Here is a 19,201-nt window from a genome sequence, read left to right as displayed (position 1 = left end):
ACACGGACGCGCAAGATACTTACAAGGATCCTAACTCCGGAATTGTTCTTCTAATGAACGAGGATTGAGAAAATCCTAAGTAAGTTATTCCGATTGGGCCGGGGTCTGTGCTAACCTGACGGAAAATCAACAGACTGGGCTTATCGGGCAGGCAAGCTGTGTCTTATAATAGGGCACACGTTAACAAGATAAGGCCTTTGGACGATTGACGAACATTGAGAATATTCACGTGTAATATCGCACCACTGAGAATAATATCAACAATGCAATGAGGTAACGTGGATATTTCTAGTGTTTGGGGATTGCACCTCGTACCTGCACTGTGATTTATTTGTTATCTCAATGACTAGATCACATGTTTGCAAACAGTAGTCGAAACAATTTTTTTCACAATATGCGATCTTGTCTGGCATGCCTGCCTGGGCACTAATCTGGTATCACATTACAAGGGAGTTTTCGCAAAGCCAACGCCTATATATTATGATCTCATAATCGTAATCAGGAAGACGAACAATGGGATAAGCGTTGCTTTTGCGAAAACTTCCTAAAAATGCCTATTAGACCTATACCCTCATATGTTTAGGAGCGTTTACATCATGATCGCTGCAGCAGCATCAGGGGCAAATAACGTAATAACACACACAATACTATCGACGTCGTTATCAGCTTATCAGCTGAGCACATCGCCCATGAGCCATTTCATAGGATAACCCAATGATTTTGAGTCACCAGGTCTTGCCAAATCTTGAAATACTCTCAAAAGTTGGTCAAGGTCCTTTAGGCGCGTGTGTCACATTAGCGGGCCAGATTGAAGGACAGCAGCAAAATCGCTTTATGAAAGGGTGATACCAATTTAAACGCATGATAACTGCGAAAAATAAATGAGTTTAAACATGTTCTCAAAATGTCTCTCAAACAGCCATGTCTTTAGCGACCGCTTGAACGAAATGATATTGTCTGCCAACCTCATATTGGCCGGCTGCTGGTTCCAATTGCAGCTGGTAATTGCCTCTCAACCATGAGGTAGTTTCCGCGAATCCCCTTAAACGCCAACATGAACGCCTAGCCTATTGTTTGACCTCGTGAAAACGAATAGAACAATGGGATAGGCGTTCATGTGGACGTTTCGGGGAATTTGCGGAACATCCGCCTTGAGAATACTATGTTGTATCGGTTTTTGTGGCCGGACTAAGAAGAAAGGGCCGTTGTCCGATTACTCGACTGACTGAGGACAATTGACCCGTGTAAATGATACCTTTCCCGACCTATACTCCCGGGAAAGGTTTCATGCAAAAATTCACCTTCACCAGTAGATCATCCCGGATTTGTCTCTCCAGTGAAACCTAGCTAAGGTACATTTTTTTTGTAGATACTGACAGATGGTGGAACGAAGAGGTGTGTATGAAGAATGGGTTGCCATCGTTCGCCTGATTTCCTATCCTCATCCTAAAGGAAGGCTCCTGGAGTTTACGCAAACGAGACGGCTGGGTTATAATAAAGTAGCGAAACCTGCCTATAACGACAACATGTTTAGCTACAAATGAAATTTTTATCAATCAGAACAGTGTTTTGGTATAAAGGTCAACAGAGGATTCCTAGAACATCATTCTTTAACTACACCAGTTGCTTCCTGGTGTTGCTTGTTTACCTGCCTTAATCATCGACTGACAGTACGAAATGCGCGGCAATTAACCATGGCATTTTGACGTTCATCGAAACAGACTTTGTAACAACAAGTTCTTCATTGTGTTATGATGTTAACTTGTATGTATAGAAAGCGAAACAGCTCCTGAACATTCTAAAAAGGTGAATCACTGAAATTTATCAGCTTGTTGTACAAGTAGGCCAAGATTATATTGGAAACGTTGTTTCGTATCTATTTTATCACCGCACTTTTAGTCCGACATTGATTCAGCTGTGATGAAACTTTGGCATTCCTAAACTTTGGCATTCATATAAACTTTGGCAATCAACCAGAAAATGGTCTATGATGACCTACTGCCAAAGTGAATGTTTACCATCTTTTCACAAGAAGGTTACATTTCACTGTCATGAGATATTGTGTACACGGACGCATTTAACATTTGGCATTTTTCTGCAACAATTTCTACAAAAAATTAGTTAGTGTAAAATGACCCTCACAACTTCTATCTAATTACATCAAAAGGAACTTCTAAAGCATTACTGCTCTCTTAACGAGGTTTTCCACTCTCAGCAACGACATACCTGGCCATAATTACCAAATCCATTTGTTATGTAGAAAGAAAAGTGTCCCTTGGAGAATTACCGTATACGCGAACCTTTGATCCTTGGTTGGTGACCTTGTAGTGTTGTGCTGAAAGAAGGGATTAAGCCATTTTCTATGCTCTTAGTATATCATTAGGCTATATCAATATCATTATATCATCCGAGGTTGGTTGATTGTCTTATCATTTAAAAAAAAATCTCTCACAATGTGAACCCAGTTGAAAAATGAATCCATTTTCTCGTAAGGTAATAACATTAAATATACACTGGGTGTAAAGAATTAAAGTCTTTCAACCGAGCGTCGTTTGTCAGCGTTCAAAGGACATATGACTATATACTGTTTTTACGCATGTGACGATTTCCCTAGCACCCGTTTGGTCATGACAGTGACCCGTAACACATACTGTACTTCGTAGGTTTCTAGCGCTGCTAAAACTACATATAAAAAAACACATCCCAAAAGTAAGTGCGGGATCCAACACCCCATCACGGTTTAAGAGATCATGCGAAGATCTTCATCTTCACAAACGGTCACACAGCCAAGCCAGCAGATCACACATCCGCAATTGGCACGTCGTTTAAATACCAAAGTAAGTGCGAAATGTTGATTTCGCCAAGTACGAATCGAACTATCAGTCAAATAACGTCACAAGAATATATTGAAGGGTAACCAAATTTTGGCGCTAGAATACTTTTCGACGCTTAAGAAAACAGTTAATACTCCAATTCATAATACATGTACACCCTGACGATATTCGCATCTAAAGGAGATAGCTTCTAGATGCAATGGTGAACTGCCAGGCACCGAATGGTATTTTGAACACTTTATCATCTTTTTCCTTGGTGAGATAGGACGTAATATCATACCTCATTTTTATGTCTTTGGCAGCGCAGGTATGCAGGTATGTTGTGGCAGTTCGGAGTGTTAAAAACAATGTTTCACTTGTGCAGCTACAAGTAAATATATATATCATTCATCTTCATGTTAACCCAGAGCGAGTCCGGGCCCTTCAGCGGTAAACTACTGAAGAAGGTTCCAACTTGAGCTTATGAATGAGGTTCCCACCATGGTTTAAATCCAATACCCCGAATCACGTTTTACATTATTCAGAGCTGCATCAGTGAGTTGTCAAAAAACTTTGGAATGCGGAAACGCGAGGAAAGCATGGCTGATAGGCTGATTGATTTGTGCAAAAGGAAGAGATTTAGATCTTGAATGAAAATCTAGACGCACTACTTTTTGACATGGCATTCGAAGCGAAGTGAATTTACAGGTCAGTGAAATGCCATTCCTCAAGTAGGAAAACAACAAGTGAAACCAATGATAATGAAATTCGATACACATGTACAATCACTCCAGGTCAGCGACCTCCTACAATGTAGGATCATAAAAACTGGTGTTGGTGTGCAGTCCGACGTTCCGGAAAAATTCCTCAATCCTACCTTGTTTTCTTGGACAACATACAAAAGTAAAAGCAACTTGATTCTTGAACGGCATTTTTGATGAGCAACGGGTGATAAAATGATATCTACATGTAGTCTTGCCTCGTTCATAATACATACTGCTACATCGTTAACCTGTTAGCAAGAACAATATACAATTCTCACGTTGAAGGCCAGTCTACTAACTTTTAAAAGCCAGTCTACTAACTTTTACGAAAAGGTTTAAATTCAGCAAGATAATTCATGATATTAACTCTCTCCATTCACTGCTTATCATAATGCATCTGATAGATTACATGTGACCCAGTAGTAACGTCTATCAAGTGAAACGTGACGTTCCTTACGTTGAAGGCGCGACCACACATCCAGCGGGATCGCAGACTATTCCACCAACTCTGAGCAGCTCATAGCCCATGACCTTTGCTTGCACCACCTGCTAGCAAGCAAGCTTCAGTCATCTTCAGTCTTGTTAGCACATTCTCCAGAAGTGGATTACAGTTGTTATTATGGATTTCTCTAGGTTGTCACTGTTTTCCACTTTTCTAATTCTTGGAGTGATGTCTGTTGGACATGCAGAGGTACGTACTTCGAAAACCAGTTGTTATTTCGACCTTAGCGAAACTACAGTTTCCGAGCACCTTAGCACCTTGTGCTAAGGATCTTTGTAATAGAGATCTTTTGGGAACATTCTGTTCTTCTACAGTTTATACTGCGAATATCTTTGATTGGAAAAGTTGCGCGGATTTTCACTTATAAAAGGAGTTTCTCGTATACCATGATGTGAAAAGTCACAAAATTACCAGCTAGATTGGACCTTGAAGTTAGGCCTTCTTCAGGGAACGGAGTGTGGATTTTTTAATGATTACCCTGCATACTAGTATCCCGTTTGCCAATGTTAATGTAGGTGTTGTCATACATGTTAATCCATTAATATGTTAAGATACTAAAGAGGCCTCTAAATCATAGTTCAGTTTAATGAGTCTGAGTAACTTGGTCGAGCAGCGATGATGCAGACCTTCATTTTATCACTGTGACACAATGCAACAACCAGATAACCCATAGGGTCTTCACTCGTAAAAGACACCGCCGAACCATTCTGGATATCTCAAATTCTATATGGCGCCAAATAACTGTATAGCCACTACCCCCCCCCCCCGGCGTCAAATTGAATTTCTTAAGATTTTCCTTGCCCGCGTATTACTGAACGTTTTTCTCTTTATTAGATTTAAATGGTCGAGGAAGTTAGTTGAACAGAGCTAAATCATCCTAAAGCTTTGCAGTAAGCATGGTAATGAATGAGCCAGTTCACATTATCACGAAGTATTTACAGGTGCAACATGCCCACAACAGTTTTTTCATCTTACTATTGATAGTAGGCTTCTTGAGCACGGGTTGTAGTCCAAGTTCAGCGCGATCACTACCTCAACGCCGAGATCAACCATACAAATCCCTTGCTAGGATACCTTAGCGTCGATAACCGCCGTAATTTCATGATTCGTTCTCAGTGGGCAGATACCATAAAGTCAGAGAGAGTGAACAGTACTGAAGTTATACTTGCGTGGAGACTGGAACTAAGTCTATTTTCAGGCGATATTCTGGTGTTAACTAAGTACATAAACAAAAAGTAACCCAATCCAAACCAATATAACTAACGTTAGCTGTTTTTCTAAAGTGCATTGCAAAAAAAATAAAATGTTGCGACTGCGAAGAGGCTCTTCCCATTTTAGTGAAATCTAAAGGCATCGTAGGTGATTCCCCTACGTTTACCTTCACAGTTTCTGCCCTAGTAATGCAGGTTTTCGTTCACAGTCATAGTACGATCATGTATTGTTAAAGTGCTAATGTTTCAAGTTAGAAAATAACTTTCTCTCAGGAAATGTATAGAGATAGTGATATATTCAGATGTATGTTCTTTGGCATGAAATTTATCACCTTGGGAGAATAGATTTCAGATAAGTAAGAATCGCTTCTGCAGTTGAGAAAAGACAGCATCAGCGTGGGAATGTTTCTAGTACACTTAAAATACTGCAGCCAAGTACCTAAAAGTAATCGGGTTCTGCAACCTCTTCAAAGCGTGTGCGCGTGCGTTACCAGTACTGCATGCTGCATTCTCACTGTTGGTGGCTGTGACTCTCCCGTCGTCTCACTGCCGGATTGCTCCGTATACAGTTCTCCCCTGGGTCGAACCTAATATAGTCATTCTCATCAACTGATTCAACGCTGGCTCACTCATCTCCCGTTAGCTAAAAGAACATTTCTGTAATTAGAAAATTTCCCATGGCTAATTATACATTATTGTTGGAGTAATTAGAGAAAACATGGAAAGCTCAGCTGTGATGTGACCTTCAGATTCTCCCAGGGAAAATTTTATTGAGAGATTGTAAGAAAAAAGATTTGTTTGAAGAAGGAGTTGCAGAGAAGTACCATCGATTGGTTTTGTAACGTACGTAGAAGAGTGCACTTCTGAGAAGTTTTGTCTAGCCCGGCGCTCTGACCACTATGCCACTGGTCTCCCTTCCAACCCGAAAATGAGACTGGGCGCATGCTGGGGAGTTTAAAACCACAGCGTATTTTCTGTCCCGTTGTTTCATCATGAAGCCAATGCTGATGCAGTTTTTCAGCACAAAACCTGATGCATAATACATGATAATGATCACAGGATTTTATTGGCAAAGTGACGTATGAAGGAAATTATTCGCAGCGACTGGAAACCACTTTAGTTGATAATTACTTTACATTTTTAAAAATAAGACTTTGATTATGACTTGCTTTTCGGAGTGTGGTAGAACCCTGGGATGGATTTTAATTGCGAAGTGTAGATTCACTTAACCAAATAAAATGCCTATATCTATCATGTGGTACACGTAACTATGAAATAACCTTGCAAAATTTCACTTTCAACTTACATGGGCTTCGTCCCGATGCCGCATTTACATTCGAACTGCTTTTCCATATTTGACATATTTAACTTACTTCAGAACACTGAAAGAGGTTATTAGTGTTTGTGGTACAAAGTGGCAATAAGTATGTTAGCACTTAGAGTACTCTAAGGTTAGAAGCATGCATGTAGTTGCCCGTGTACCTTCGATTAGATATACCTGTTTTCCTCTTCGCTAGAAACCAGAAAAGCCATAATTTCATCTTAAGCGAGTGAACAGGCCGCCCGTCTTTCTGATATCGATACAATCTGAAATGATGTTGATGCGGAGGTATACTTAAAATGTCTCGCTAGAAGTAGGAGCACTTTGAGAAAAAGCTTAGAAACAAACCAGATGAAATCAAACTCGGAGTAATCGTCGACATACCTTTAGTTATCTTCATCGTTTTCCTCAGGTTGCTAAGCAGATCTTGTTTGGCGAAGCGGGGCGGGGAAACGGGGTATAGGCCTATGTTCGCCAATCTGTTACAACAAGACCAACGAAAGCTTTCCACTTTCCTTCGATTTTTGTAGACCCGCTCAACAACAAACAAAGTAAATATTTCCACTGTTTTCGACAATTGTTTTTGCATGATGATTGTTTTCGGGCGTTGCCTCCAGATCATTCAGTGCAATAAAAAGCCAAAGATAAGGTAAACATGCACTGTAATAACTCTATCGTTTGTACGATGTGGGTGTGGGCTTTACTGTTTCTAACAATACAAGTAATATACAATGTAGTACATAATCCAAACACCTGTTGCAGGTGAACCAACAGGCTCTAGAAACAGAAGGATGAAAATGGCAGACGAAATGATCAACTGATAGCACAAGTGTAGTGCCAGGGAACAGTGCTGGCATATGGCACCTCCACGGGAGATTTACAGGGGATCGGAGCCTTTTAAACGGGCTATATCAAATGGAAGCTATCATTTAAAAAATTGATGGCGAACAGCGACATACAACCCATCCTGGTGCTTTTAAATTTACTCCGTCTGTTGATATGACGTACTTGCCTACTAGGAGTAAAAAGCCTGATCTCAGGATGCCCACAACCAAAATAATACCACCATTGTGTACATTCCATCTAAAAAACCAAGGGTCGTCATCAAGATGACATTCTGAATCTACCTTTTGTGCTACCCTGAAAAATATGTGAAGCAAAACAATCACCTGTGGTAATCACTTCTTGATATCTTATTAACAATCTCAGCAGAATCTATTAAGTGTTTCTTAAGGACATTTTTTCTAGGGATTAGACTTTCCTATTACACCGGTATTATAGTCAACGCTACCTATCCTAGCCATTCCTTCTGCGACATTACAGAAGGAAGTATCGATGAGATTCGGTTAGCACGAATAAGTTGTGTCCTTTGGGAAATAGCACAACTTCCTCTAAGAGTGTCCGAATGCACGCTTGATAATGTATTATCTAATTATTGGACAGTAGAACAGCGGAGTAAATCATAATTAATACCCGAATCGCTTCTGTGCGTACACGTGTGGGAAATAACACCGCAAATAAGACCTCATTTATGAGGTATATTACCTCAAAATTAAATCCTATGGCGTCTCTTCTTCTATCAAGCGCCATGGATGCGCTGTTTTCTCATCAAGGGATGGTGCCAACTGAATTAGTGTGGAGTACTGTGGAAAGAAATCAAAAGGTGCTCACCAAGATCTAATGAGTTTTGAAAGACAGGGGACTTTATTCCTACTACCACTCCAGTCACCAGTTGTGAAAGACCAGGGGTAATGCCCCGGCTAATACCTCCTGCTACACAAGTCACAAGATGGGAAAGACGTGTTAATATTTCTCCTGCTTTTAACATTTGGTGTCTTTCACAATTCGGTAATTGAGAGGGAAATGAGATTTATATAGAAACATGTCGACAAGTGTTAGACTTTTTCTGATATCTTCTAATTGCAGGTCACCCTGAAAGTTACATCCATTATCGTAAGTATGTTGCATTAACCATGTTTGCTTAAGTCTAAACTAAAGCTAATTGATTCTATATCCGTTGGTAATATAGTGCTGTATCTTGAGGTTGGCCCGCAACCTTTTGCTGCGGCTAGCCGTCTATGAGTATCAGGGTGTATCAAAAACGAAACACTCACCTCCAGGGCTCCTTGAATCCAACAGTTATTACTCGATGATGCTGAAAGCAGGAAAAAAGCAAAATAACGCGTAGATACATGATGGCTCTGAACAGTCACAGACTATACTGGCAGTAATATACATCTCAAACTCCAGATTTCTTATGTTTTTTTGCGCTGCGTTTTTATCAATACACCTTGGAGCATTCTGTTTCATTTCTTTTTTTCAAGAATGACCCCTACCTCAGGAAGGGCCCTCAACGTGGATATGAAGGTCTCGTGGTGGACATCCTTAAGAAGGTATCTGAGGTGACCAGCAACAAGTACAAGTTCACCTTCCAGGAAGTCAAAGATGAAAAATACGGGATGATAGTGAATGCATCGGAGAAAAAATGGAACGGAATGATTGGGGAGATTTTGACAGGGGTAAGCGAAACAAAGCCCGCGAAACGTAAACGCGGACGCCAAGCCCATTGTTCGACATCATGATAAAGTTCAGAATTCGAGAATCCATTGATGATGGGAAATGTGTTAAAATCAAGCAGAAATCTGGAGGCCTTTTACTTGCATAGAGTTCGTGATGAGCAATTTCCTTTTCATTACCGTTGCTTTGGTCTAGTCTGATTGATAACGTGTCTTCCAGGAGGCGCACATAGCAGCAGCAGCCTTAACTGTGACCAAGGAGAGGGAGGAGTACGTCGACTTTACTATTCCATTCCAAACAGCCGGCCCCATCATCGTGCTGAAGAAGCCAGAGATACGCGAACCTACGGGGTCGTCCGCCCTCCTGCTTCTCCAGCCCCTGAGTGCGGGTGTGTGGATCATGATCCTAGCATCCTTTGGATTCGCTTCCATCGCGGTCTATTCCATCAGTAGGTTCAACCCTTACGAGCTGCCTCATCTAGCCGCGGAGGGGAAGGTGTCTGAGGAACAGGGAGCACAGCTCAACCTCAAAAACACGCTATGGCTCGTATTCAGTCAGTTGACATGGCAAGGTGAGTTGACAGTTGATGAGGCAATGGCCATTTCCGTGGCTCTCTTTAGTAGATATGAAATTTGCGATGATCTACATCATTACTGACAAAAAGTCGACCCATGACGCAGACCTTGTGCTAGATATTGCGATTCTGGTGTAGCGTCTTTGGTTGTTCTCCATATTTCAGTGTTTCCATACAATATACTGCTGGAGAGACCATGACTTTTTAATAGGGTAAACCATGGAAACAACAGCCACACTCGTACAGTTGTTTTGTCTTCCACAGGGTACCTTGTGACTCCTCGAGCGGTCGCCACCCGTATTGTCATGGTCTCGTGGTGGCTGTTCGCCGTCTTCACTATCTGTGCCTACACCGCTAACTTTGCCGGCCAAATCATGACATCCGGGCGCCTATCGGACTCAATGGAACTTCCAATCTCCTCCCACATCGACCTAGCCCAGCAGACCAGCATCGCTTACGGTACGGTCGCCGAAGGCTCAACCATGGCTTTCTTCAAGAAATCCCAGAACCCCACCCTGCAAAAAATGTGGGAATTCATGAGCGTGGCAGAGCCTACGGTGTTCATGAAAACCATTTCAGATGGTATAGCTCGTGTTAGATCATCTGGTGGAAGGTATGCCTTCATCATGGAGTCGGCCATGGCGACCTTCGTGGTCAACAAAAGCCCTTGCGATCTGACAAAAGTAGGCTACCCGCTCAATATCGCGAACTACGCGTTCGCGACGGCCAAAGGATCGCCGTATCACCGTGACCTTAGCGACGCCATGTTGCTTTTACAAGAAAATGGCGAGCTAGTACAGCTGGAGAAGAAATGGTTTAAAGGAGAGTGCGAGGGGATGCAGGATGACAGAAGTGCCATTCGATTGAACCTCAAGGATGGTCTGATGTATTCCCTGGACCTTGAAGACTTTGCCATTCCGTTTATCATTCTGGCGATTGGTGTCGTGGTTGGAGTCCTCGCTGCTGTAATAGAGAACAGGGACTTTAAGAAGAAAGGTAACTAGGTCTACAGGTGTGACAGAAATGCAAATCCTTCTGGACTGAAAATCCCCATACACTCGACGAATAACATGCAGTCTGCAAGGGTCAATGATAGCAATGGTCGACAAAGAAAATGATAAATGGACTCTTCTTTCCTGTAATACAACAAGTACCCCATTGGCCACTGATTTTTGAAGGGTTTTACAAAAAAAGTATGCGATGAAGAACGCCCGGAATCTTAATAAGTGAATCGGAAGTAAAATATGGAGATGCCGGGGATTGAACCCGGGACTTCTCACATGCGAAGCGAGCGCTCTACCACTGAGCTACATCCCCACTGACATCTACCCATTCTAAAATTGCGACTAACCGAAATTTCAACAAATACAACCAACAAAGAATTTGACCATCACGTCGATTTTTTTCCTGTTTCCTTTCAGCCCAAATTGAAGCTCGCGAGAATCGCTAGACCAGCCTCTTCTTTGCTGTCGCAGGGCCGATGCCTCACGCGCCATCTGGGAATCAAAGAAGTCAAAAAGCCTGATAATCGTACCAAAGAAACACGAAGTAGGTGCCACTGAATTTCATAAGATGGCATCACCTAAACGGGCAGCTGCAGATACTGTAGACTTGGCTGTGAGATATCCTTTCAGAATGTCACGGTGTACGCTCCAGTTGATGAAAGAACCATGCTTGATCAATTTGTATTCGACGAAGAGTGCTGCGCATGCGTGGGCTGCTGGTATTAGGACTTGACTTTATTTGACGACTGAGTTCGGCGATTAAGAGTCGAGATGGACGACAAATTGGTAGTGCCGAGTTATGTCTCATCTGCAGGGACGTATTTTCCTTCACTGGAACGAGAAACGACGCTGGATAAGGATCTCTAACAGTCAGGCCTACAGTAATTATATGTGGGCAATTCAGAACAGGGAAGGGGAAAGGCATATGGAATAGCTTTCATTTACACAAACGGGAACTTTACACTTAATTAAGTAGCTTTTGCGGACGATTTATCTAAACTCGTGACTGAGGCGGCGTTCACCTTGATGGATAGTCGTTCGTTCCACCAGACCAAAAGTGTAGAATTCTATGTTTTTTCTCTTCAAATTGGACCTTTCAAACTGTCATTCATACATATAGTCCCGCATATCTCGAGCGGTTGTTGGTGGGCTCGAAATACACTCGGGTGTTTTCGCAAGCCCCCATAACACCAATGCCAACGCCTACTTCATTGTTTGTTTCCTCATCACGATGACTAACAATGAGATAGGCGTTTGCGTTCGCGGCGTTTTGGGGGCTTTCCGATCGCAGTCGGCTCACATTTTGCAGCATAACTGAGGCGTTGGCATCTTGTGATGGCCAAACTAAGATGAAGCTAACCACAAAATAGTCCTTGACGGGAAATTATGCCGATGTCATTAAAATGTTGCTACAAAAGTTTTATATATGGTATTGGTCTTCACTATATACTAAGTATGACTCGTTTCAATATTAAATGTTTAACGTGTCGATGTTTCAGCCATAGGCGTATGGTATATTTCATTCTCTAAAGGCTTGTTTTCAATCAAATCAATGAATAGCTTGTTTTTCTGGACACATTACACTATTTATTATATTTTTTGACAGAGCTATGTAACTCTGTCAAAAAAATATCAACCAATCCCCTGCCGCGCAAACCGCGTGCACTTTCGCGTATTCTCAAGGTAAACACCATGTATTCATCAAATGGCGTATTCATCATTTCTAATTTATAATTTTATATAAATGTTAACTTTATCACTTGCTTTAGTAGATGCCATGTATATATTGCATCAAATACAGTATACGGAAACTGGGACTGCAATTGGCAGCGCCAAAACGATTTTGCAACCCGATCAAGTCATACGGTCATCCAATGAGACTGCATCAATTTCAAAGCAGCGGTAAACCCGTATTGGATCACAGAGTGACCTTTATTTCTCGCTGCGGTGTGAAGTGGGTAAAGGTATTGGTTTACCGATACCACTACACACCTAGTGACTGATTCAACTCCCGATTGGAGTCATGCTTTTGTACTTGTACTGACTGTAATCTTGCATTGACATTTAAATTTTGGCGCTGCCTCTTCTTTTTATCGATACATTTAGCCTTATCGGTGTATTTTATTGTATTCGACATGTTAGATAAACTACTTTTAATCGTAAATGTGTTATGCCTCGTCGTTATACTGTTTCGCCATCTCACAATCAGTGTGGACTCGTACCAAACCCAGAATGATATTAGCTACTTTTGCATTGAAAGAGTGAGCAGCTAACAAAACATTTTTACCACTTTTATTCACATAACAAATACATAAACACGGCATACCTAACAAAGTAAAACGTTAACTTATCACAGTGAGCTTAAATACATGTATATGCTTTATATTCAGATTCGTCAGGTGGAGAAAAAAAGGACCTATGCTGTACAAGGAGTTAACAGATTGCGCCGAATATTTCCACCCTTAGTATCAATTTGCATTCCTAACTGACGAACTTCCGTGAACTCTGATGTTGCTTTTTTGTGTTTTATCGTTGCTGAGAGCAGCGCAAGGTCAAACCGCAAGTTCGTTCAGTCGTCTATTAAGTGGTTACGCTTTGCTCACTGTCTCCTTGTCCCCAAACCCGATGTTGTTTCCATCTCCTAATGTTACACTCCCATCTGGACTGACACCCTTAATCTCAACTTTTTCGACAGTGTCCAACGAACCTTCCGACCCAGGTGTCACATCACCATGGCAACACGAGCAGTACTTCTCGCCAGTCCTCTTGCAGCACGGTGCAACAGAACAATCATCTCCCTCAGGGCCGCAAATTGACAAGAAGGACATCAAGAAAAACAAAGCATAAAAAACAGCGAAACCAATAGTGCAAAACATAAACAATCCAAACTGCATGAAGAACTGGATCTTGGCGAAAAGCATAAAGAATGAAGATCCGAGAGTTGTGATGGCCCCGCAAAGGACCGATACTCCAACCTGCCGCAGAGCGTCCTGGACCCGTTCGTTGCGCTTCTTCCGCGGAGAGTGAGTGTACGCTTGAACCATGTGGACAACGTAATCAACTGTCAGGCCCACCACCAGGCAAAGGTTCAGAGATTCTAAAACCTGAAAATGAGAATGAAACAGAAAATAAAGTAGCCTTAAGCTACACACAATACAGGCTATGCTGGTTTTTATCCTCTATGAGCTAAGTATAAACAACAAACATAAATTCTGAAAATCGAAAATTCCCCACTTGCAAAGTTACTTGCTGTCGTCAGAAGTTGCTACGGGATTGCCTTCTAAAGGGATAACACACCCATCTTCCCAGGCTGGCATCGCATCAAGTGCAAAGTGTGGCCAGCCCCTGAATGGCAACCCCTTGTTTCAAGCCAGCCTGAGGCAGTTAGTATGCCCACCTACCCTAATCCTTACGGTATAGGTGACTTACCCCAAGTTTCCAGCCCGCTAAAGGAAGCATGCCCACCACCCCTAGCGTGATGAAGCAGATAGTCAGGATCGCAACTGCGGTCAGGGAGAAGTTACAGGTAGCGAGGAAGATGACTGGTATGGCAAGGCCGATGCCTATTCCTATGCCAGTAGCTGCTGACAGCACAAGTGATTTCTGGACCTTTATGTAGTGCCACGAGCCTCTGGTACACTGGAAACCGCCTTGGAGGTTTGATGGCATAAGTGCAAGCTGAAAGATGAAGGGACATCAAGAGTCTCGTTGCTTGAACATAGTTTGTGCAAGAGATGCTCACTCAAGTAGTGACGATTTCTAGAGGGTAAGTGCGTTGTTGTTCTATCGGTTACTTGGCGAGGCCAAGAGGCCAAGAGGTGATGCACTAGGTTAAAAAATGATGGTGTTTGTGATACATTTAAATAGGACGCTTCGCTTTTATAGACGAGTTAAAAGTTGAATTTAAATTCGCTAATGTTATACCGATGGAAAAGCATGATTGAAAGAACAAAATGAACAAATACCAAACGCCAGAAACTAAATTCATTACCTGTTCTTTCATAAAGTTCTGCCAACTCTCATATACTGGCAATCCAACAGGATAACCCAAAGACTGGCGGTTCAGTGTCAGATTCACCTCAATCGACATAAACCGAAGTTTCGTACCATAATAAGCTAGAAGAAGAAAATGATACGATGCAAGATATTGACTTCATTCAGAACCAGAGCGAAAGTAGCATCCACTCACTGCAAGCAATCTAATGTCTCAACAATCGGGTCGTTACTCTATGACGTCTAAGCATAACGCATTCAAATGAAGAGTTACACATCATCCGAAGTGACAATCTTCATTCTTTAGTTTTTCAAATGTACATGTACATGTACCAATGCTCTCGAGATGTGTCCGTGACTTTGGATGCAACATACCTCCCGTAAGCCCGGACTGGATTGTACGGGTGTTCGTTGTCTTCATTTCTCCAATAAGACCATTGTACGTCTTGAAATCAGCGGTGGTGTTCATATTGTACTGGTTGGTCAGCCAATAGGCGATGCCAACCTGAAGGAGAAACGATATCGTAAATGGCTATCTCATATAGCCACATCTGCCCTGCGACACGGAACCCATGACTGTTGAGCACGCCCTGGAAGGCTGTTGAAGGCTGGCAGCAATCAAAAGGGAGACATGGCATGAGGGATTATGCCTGTACGACTCGCTGTGTATGGAGAAGAACAACTCCGAATAATAGCAAAGCCTTTCATCAGAGCATGCAGCAGTGACTGTCTAGCCAAGTCACAAGTACCATTGCGGCAATGTTATCATACGATGGGCTGCAACTCACCTCGAAGTAGTTGTTGAAGTCAGCGCTGAGTGACGACCTGTCGTAGATGGCTGTATTACTATCCATGAATGTTGGAACATCGTCGGAGTCGAGGGGTACACTTAATGACGGTGATGTGGATGTCTGTAAAGAATAAGATTGCATTGAAAATCTACTGAACTATACAAGTACATGCATAATAAGGCTACCATTGCCATGAAATGTATTGATTGAGAACCGGAATAAAGTAAAACTTTGCTGAGAGTTACATGTACAAGGGAAAGCATTGCTCTGGTCTTTGGAAGAAGAACTATCAAATCCCGGTGCATACAATTCCTTGCAAATTGTGTATATTGATATTCGGGTTGCATTGAACTGACTCTTGAAACCACGGATAAGACTTTATTTACAAAGAATGGCAAAGAATGGCTTAAAGAAAAAAATCCGACCTACCCCAAGAAATGTTTTAAATTGCTCCATCGCACACGAGATCTTCAGCTGCTTTGTGGTTGGTTCTGTTGCTATCTTAAGCTCGTCGACTTTGGCCGAATCGAGATTCCGCAGCGTGTTGCAGAGATTCTGGAAATGGGTTTAACTGGTCATTAAAATGAAGAAAATACATCGTTCTCATTGGTTGATTCAAGGGAATTTGAAATGATCACTGATTAGGCTAAAACAGAAAATCTGTCAAGGCATATAGTACACTGACAGTATATATGACGGTGGTCACACAAATTACTTCCCACGGAGTTAACCATGAAGTAAGTTACACAACAAATGTTCAGCAAGAGAGAATTAGCGTAAAAGATAACTTACATCGATAGCTTCTTGAGCGCCATTGGTATTCATGTCAAATGTGTCATCCCAGACCTGTTCGCCTTTGCACTCGAAGTCTGTCCTGTGACACCCGCTGCGGTCGTTCGGTTTCATACCCCAGACGAGGTGCACCGTCACCACCGCGTCCTCCTCGCTCTCACGGAACGAGTAGATATTGTGCGACCGCGCCCTGGCGTAGTTGTGACTGGCCACATAGAACTTCATCTACAGAGAAAGAATTACCGGAAGTTGATAACTATCACTTCTTGCAGTTTGCAACAGTGAAGCGCAATTTCCCAATAAATGGGGGTTGCTACTTTTTAAATACTTCAGCGCAGTCAGTAAGTTTCAAGAATCACTTATAATTTAAATGTTACTGTAAACTGTAATTGTGAGCATATTATATGGGTAAGAATAGGCACAGTCAATCTTTTGCAACCTTTCTTTGGAGGGAGCGATTTTGAAGTTTCAGAATAGTATGGAATGGTATACCAGAAAAGCCAGTTAGGTTCTAAAAAAACTTACCGCTGTTTCGTCAGGTCCCAATCTGGATGCAGACCAGCCAAAGAACGCTACAGCCGCAAGAAAGAACACTACGATAACAATCCTAGCAACACGGTGAGTCACGAACCGATAGAATGGTCCAACTAGGAAGGCCGTCACACCTCGTTTTGGTTTCCGAGCTTCAATCTTTCGATCCAGTTCATCTGGTTCGTAAGCCTTCCCATTTGTGTCCACTAGTGGTTGAACCTCTGATTTGTTACAGCAAGTGCACGAGCACTTAACTTTGCTGCAGCACTGACACCAGTTTCTGACGTGTTTTTCGTACATAATGACGATTGTTGGAAGAAAAGATATCACAGTAAGGTAGTTCAATGCCACGAGGATCCCCGAGAATATTCCAAACGAATTCACTGCGAGAAGTGGAGAGATTCCGCTCGCAAAGAATGCTACCATTGTTGTAAGTGATGTAATGAACATGACAAATGCTGATCGTCGATAGGCGTCGCTTAGACGGTGAGCAACAGATGGCCAATCACGTTCCCCTGTCTCCTTCCAAGTGTCCATAAAAACAAATATATCGTCTGCACCGATACCAAGGATGATGAACATGGAGAGAATATGGAAGAAACCGAAGTATTTAAAGTCTAAAACTACCCTATAAATGAGGTTGGTCGTCACAAAGCTGCTTAGTATCCCGAATACAGCCCATGATGTTATCCAGAGAGATCCAGTTTGGACGCTGATGAGAACGAAAATGAAAACGAGGCTGCCCATGACGAGAGCCATGTCTAGAAGCGCTTGTTTCATGATATCATTGAAAAATATCATATTGGCATAGTACAAGAAATTCATTCCGTGAACGCCATTCGAAGCATACGACTCCAAGGTTGAGCTCATGTAATCGGCAAAGAAGGCTTTTATCTTGTCTTTCTGTATGTCGGAATCATCATCAGCGTTGAGAGGGAAGCCGATTGGAAGGAATGACCGAGTAATGTATGATCGCACTGACCCTGCCGAGACCGTGGACGTTTTGCCGAGGTGGTACTGTACGAGATTATACGTCTCGTTATAGCTCTCCGCTGCGTTTATCACCGCGGCGATATTGTCAAAATTCGGATCGTCGAACACGGCGTCTACAGAGCTGTATGTGCCATCAAAGAAGCGTAGAATGGACGTGGGTTTAACACAGGCCTGAGCCAAATCTAACTGACAGAAGTTGCTTTGGTACTCAGCAATATTAAACAGTTCATCCTCGACTTGTTGCATCGCCTGTAGATCACTCTTTGTGAAAACATTGCCACCTGGTTTTTCGTAGAATAGGAGCAGGAAATCTCCAGGACGTCCCCTCATCCATATGGGGACACCATCAGCTATCGAGCGCGTGACCTTGTCGGTGTATATGTTCTTACCGCGATAAGCGTAGTCCTCTAGTAGGGTGTGGTCATTATTGAGATTCAGTGGAAGGGCTTGGAAGCTTACTGGGATGATGTCATACCCAACCGCGAATAGGATGCCAGTCACGAAGACGGGGAGGAACTGCAGTAAGGTCATTACACCTGAAATCATAGAAAAAAATTAACTTGATTATCGCTCCTAATAATTTGCACTCGATAATGTAGCGACCTAGCCGACACCTTTTTCAATAAATCTTTTTTGTTTGTCACAACATTGGCTAATGAAGCATGAAACTGCATTCCCGGCAATGTTCCCTTTTCCAAACAGGCTTCCCTTTTCGTGCTCATTTGAAAAACGTTATCAAAGGTAGCCGTCGAGTAGACCGACAGAAGCAAAACCATTTCCTGCCTTAATAACATGCCTTTTTCTCGTAACGACTTACCGAAACAGGCTGCGGGATAGTCACAGAGCAGCTTCAAGAATCGAATCGGCTTCTTTTTCTTCCTTTCATTATGATCAGCCTCGATAACAGCCAATTCCTCCTGCATTGCTGCCCGTTCCTCAATTCTCTTTTCCTCTGCCAACCTCAGTCTTTCCTTCTCTTTCTCCATCGATTTCGTTTCCCCTTTATAACTTCCTGCATTCATCAAAATTGGTTTATAATCCTTCCCTGTACCATTTTGTTTTGATTCATTCGCTGTGCCGATTGGTACACTGGGGTCACGTGGTATTCGCACCACTGTTGGATTCGTCGCAATACTGATGCGTTTGTGCTTTGGTTTCTCCAAATCAGCTGTGTTATTTTCATCACTCGCAGCTTCCTTTACAGGAATAGTGTTAGGTTTAGCTGAAGTCTGTCTGGTGGTCGATTTCCCTTGGGTCACTATGTCAGTTGACGTCTCAATAGACGTCAAGGATGATCCTGGTCTACTCATGGCTGCAAATATCTTTCTACTCCCGAGTCCTAAAATTGTAAAAATCAACAAAGATCAGTTAATGTGACATCTCTATCTAATCAAC

General features: G+C 42.4%; 2 protein-coding genes, 1 long non-coding RNA gene and 1 other non-coding gene across 4 annotated transcripts; 2 read left to right on the top strand and 2 right to left on the bottom strand.

Moving 5' to 3' along the window:
* The first annotated feature begins 207 nt into the window (after positions 1-207).
* LOC135484177 (uncharacterized) lies at positions 208-2,357 on the top strand. Its single transcript, XR_010446428.1, has 2 exons — positions 208-273; positions 1,370-2,357. It is a non-coding gene; the product is annotated as an uncharacterized LOC135484177 (long non-coding RNA).
* A 1,707-nt stretch (positions 2,358-4,064) lies between these two features.
* Positions 4,065-12,867, top strand: LOC135484174 (glutamate receptor-like). The gene is made up of 6 exons (XM_064765371.1): positions 4,065-4,268; positions 8,538-8,564; positions 8,936-9,130; positions 9,348-9,699; positions 9,967-10,698; positions 11,124-12,867. The coding sequence occupies exons 1-6, from the start codon at positions 4,197-4,199 to the stop codon at positions 11,150-11,152; spliced, it is 1,407 nt and encodes a 468-aa protein (XP_064621441.1). The 5' UTR covers positions 4,065-4,196; the 3' UTR covers positions 11,153-12,867.
* Trnaa-cgc (transfer RNA alanine (anticodon CGC)) lies at positions 10,948-11,019 on the bottom strand. Its single transcript has one exon. It is a non-coding gene; the product is annotated as a tRNA-Ala (tRNA).
* Positions 12,868-13,028: 161 nt separating the features above from the next.
* Positions 13,029-19,116, bottom strand: LOC135484845 (protein dispatched homolog 1-like). The gene is made up of 9 exons (XM_064766537.1): positions 18,624-19,116; positions 16,808-18,342; positions 16,283-16,507; positions 15,920-16,045; positions 15,488-15,610; positions 15,075-15,204; positions 14,698-14,822; positions 14,136-14,384; positions 13,029-13,810 (listed from the first exon to the last, which is right to left on the bottom strand). Exons 1-9 carry the CDS (start codon positions 19,114-19,116, stop codon positions 13,295-13,297), a joined length of 3,522 nt encoding a protein of 1,173 aa, XP_064622607.1. The 3' UTR covers positions 13,029-13,294.
* Between the last annotated feature and the right edge of the window lie 85 nt (positions 19,117-19,201).

This window comes from Lineus longissimus, chromosome 3 (genome assembly GCF_910592395.1).
Source record: "Lineus longissimus chromosome 3, tnLinLong1.2, whole genome shotgun sequence".
Classification (NCBI taxonomy): Eukaryota; Metazoa; Nemertea; class Pilidiophora; order Heteronemertea; family Lineidae; genus Lineus; species Lineus longissimus.
Note: the sequence above shows the minus strand (reverse complement) of the source record. Positions and strands in the feature narration are given on the sequence as shown.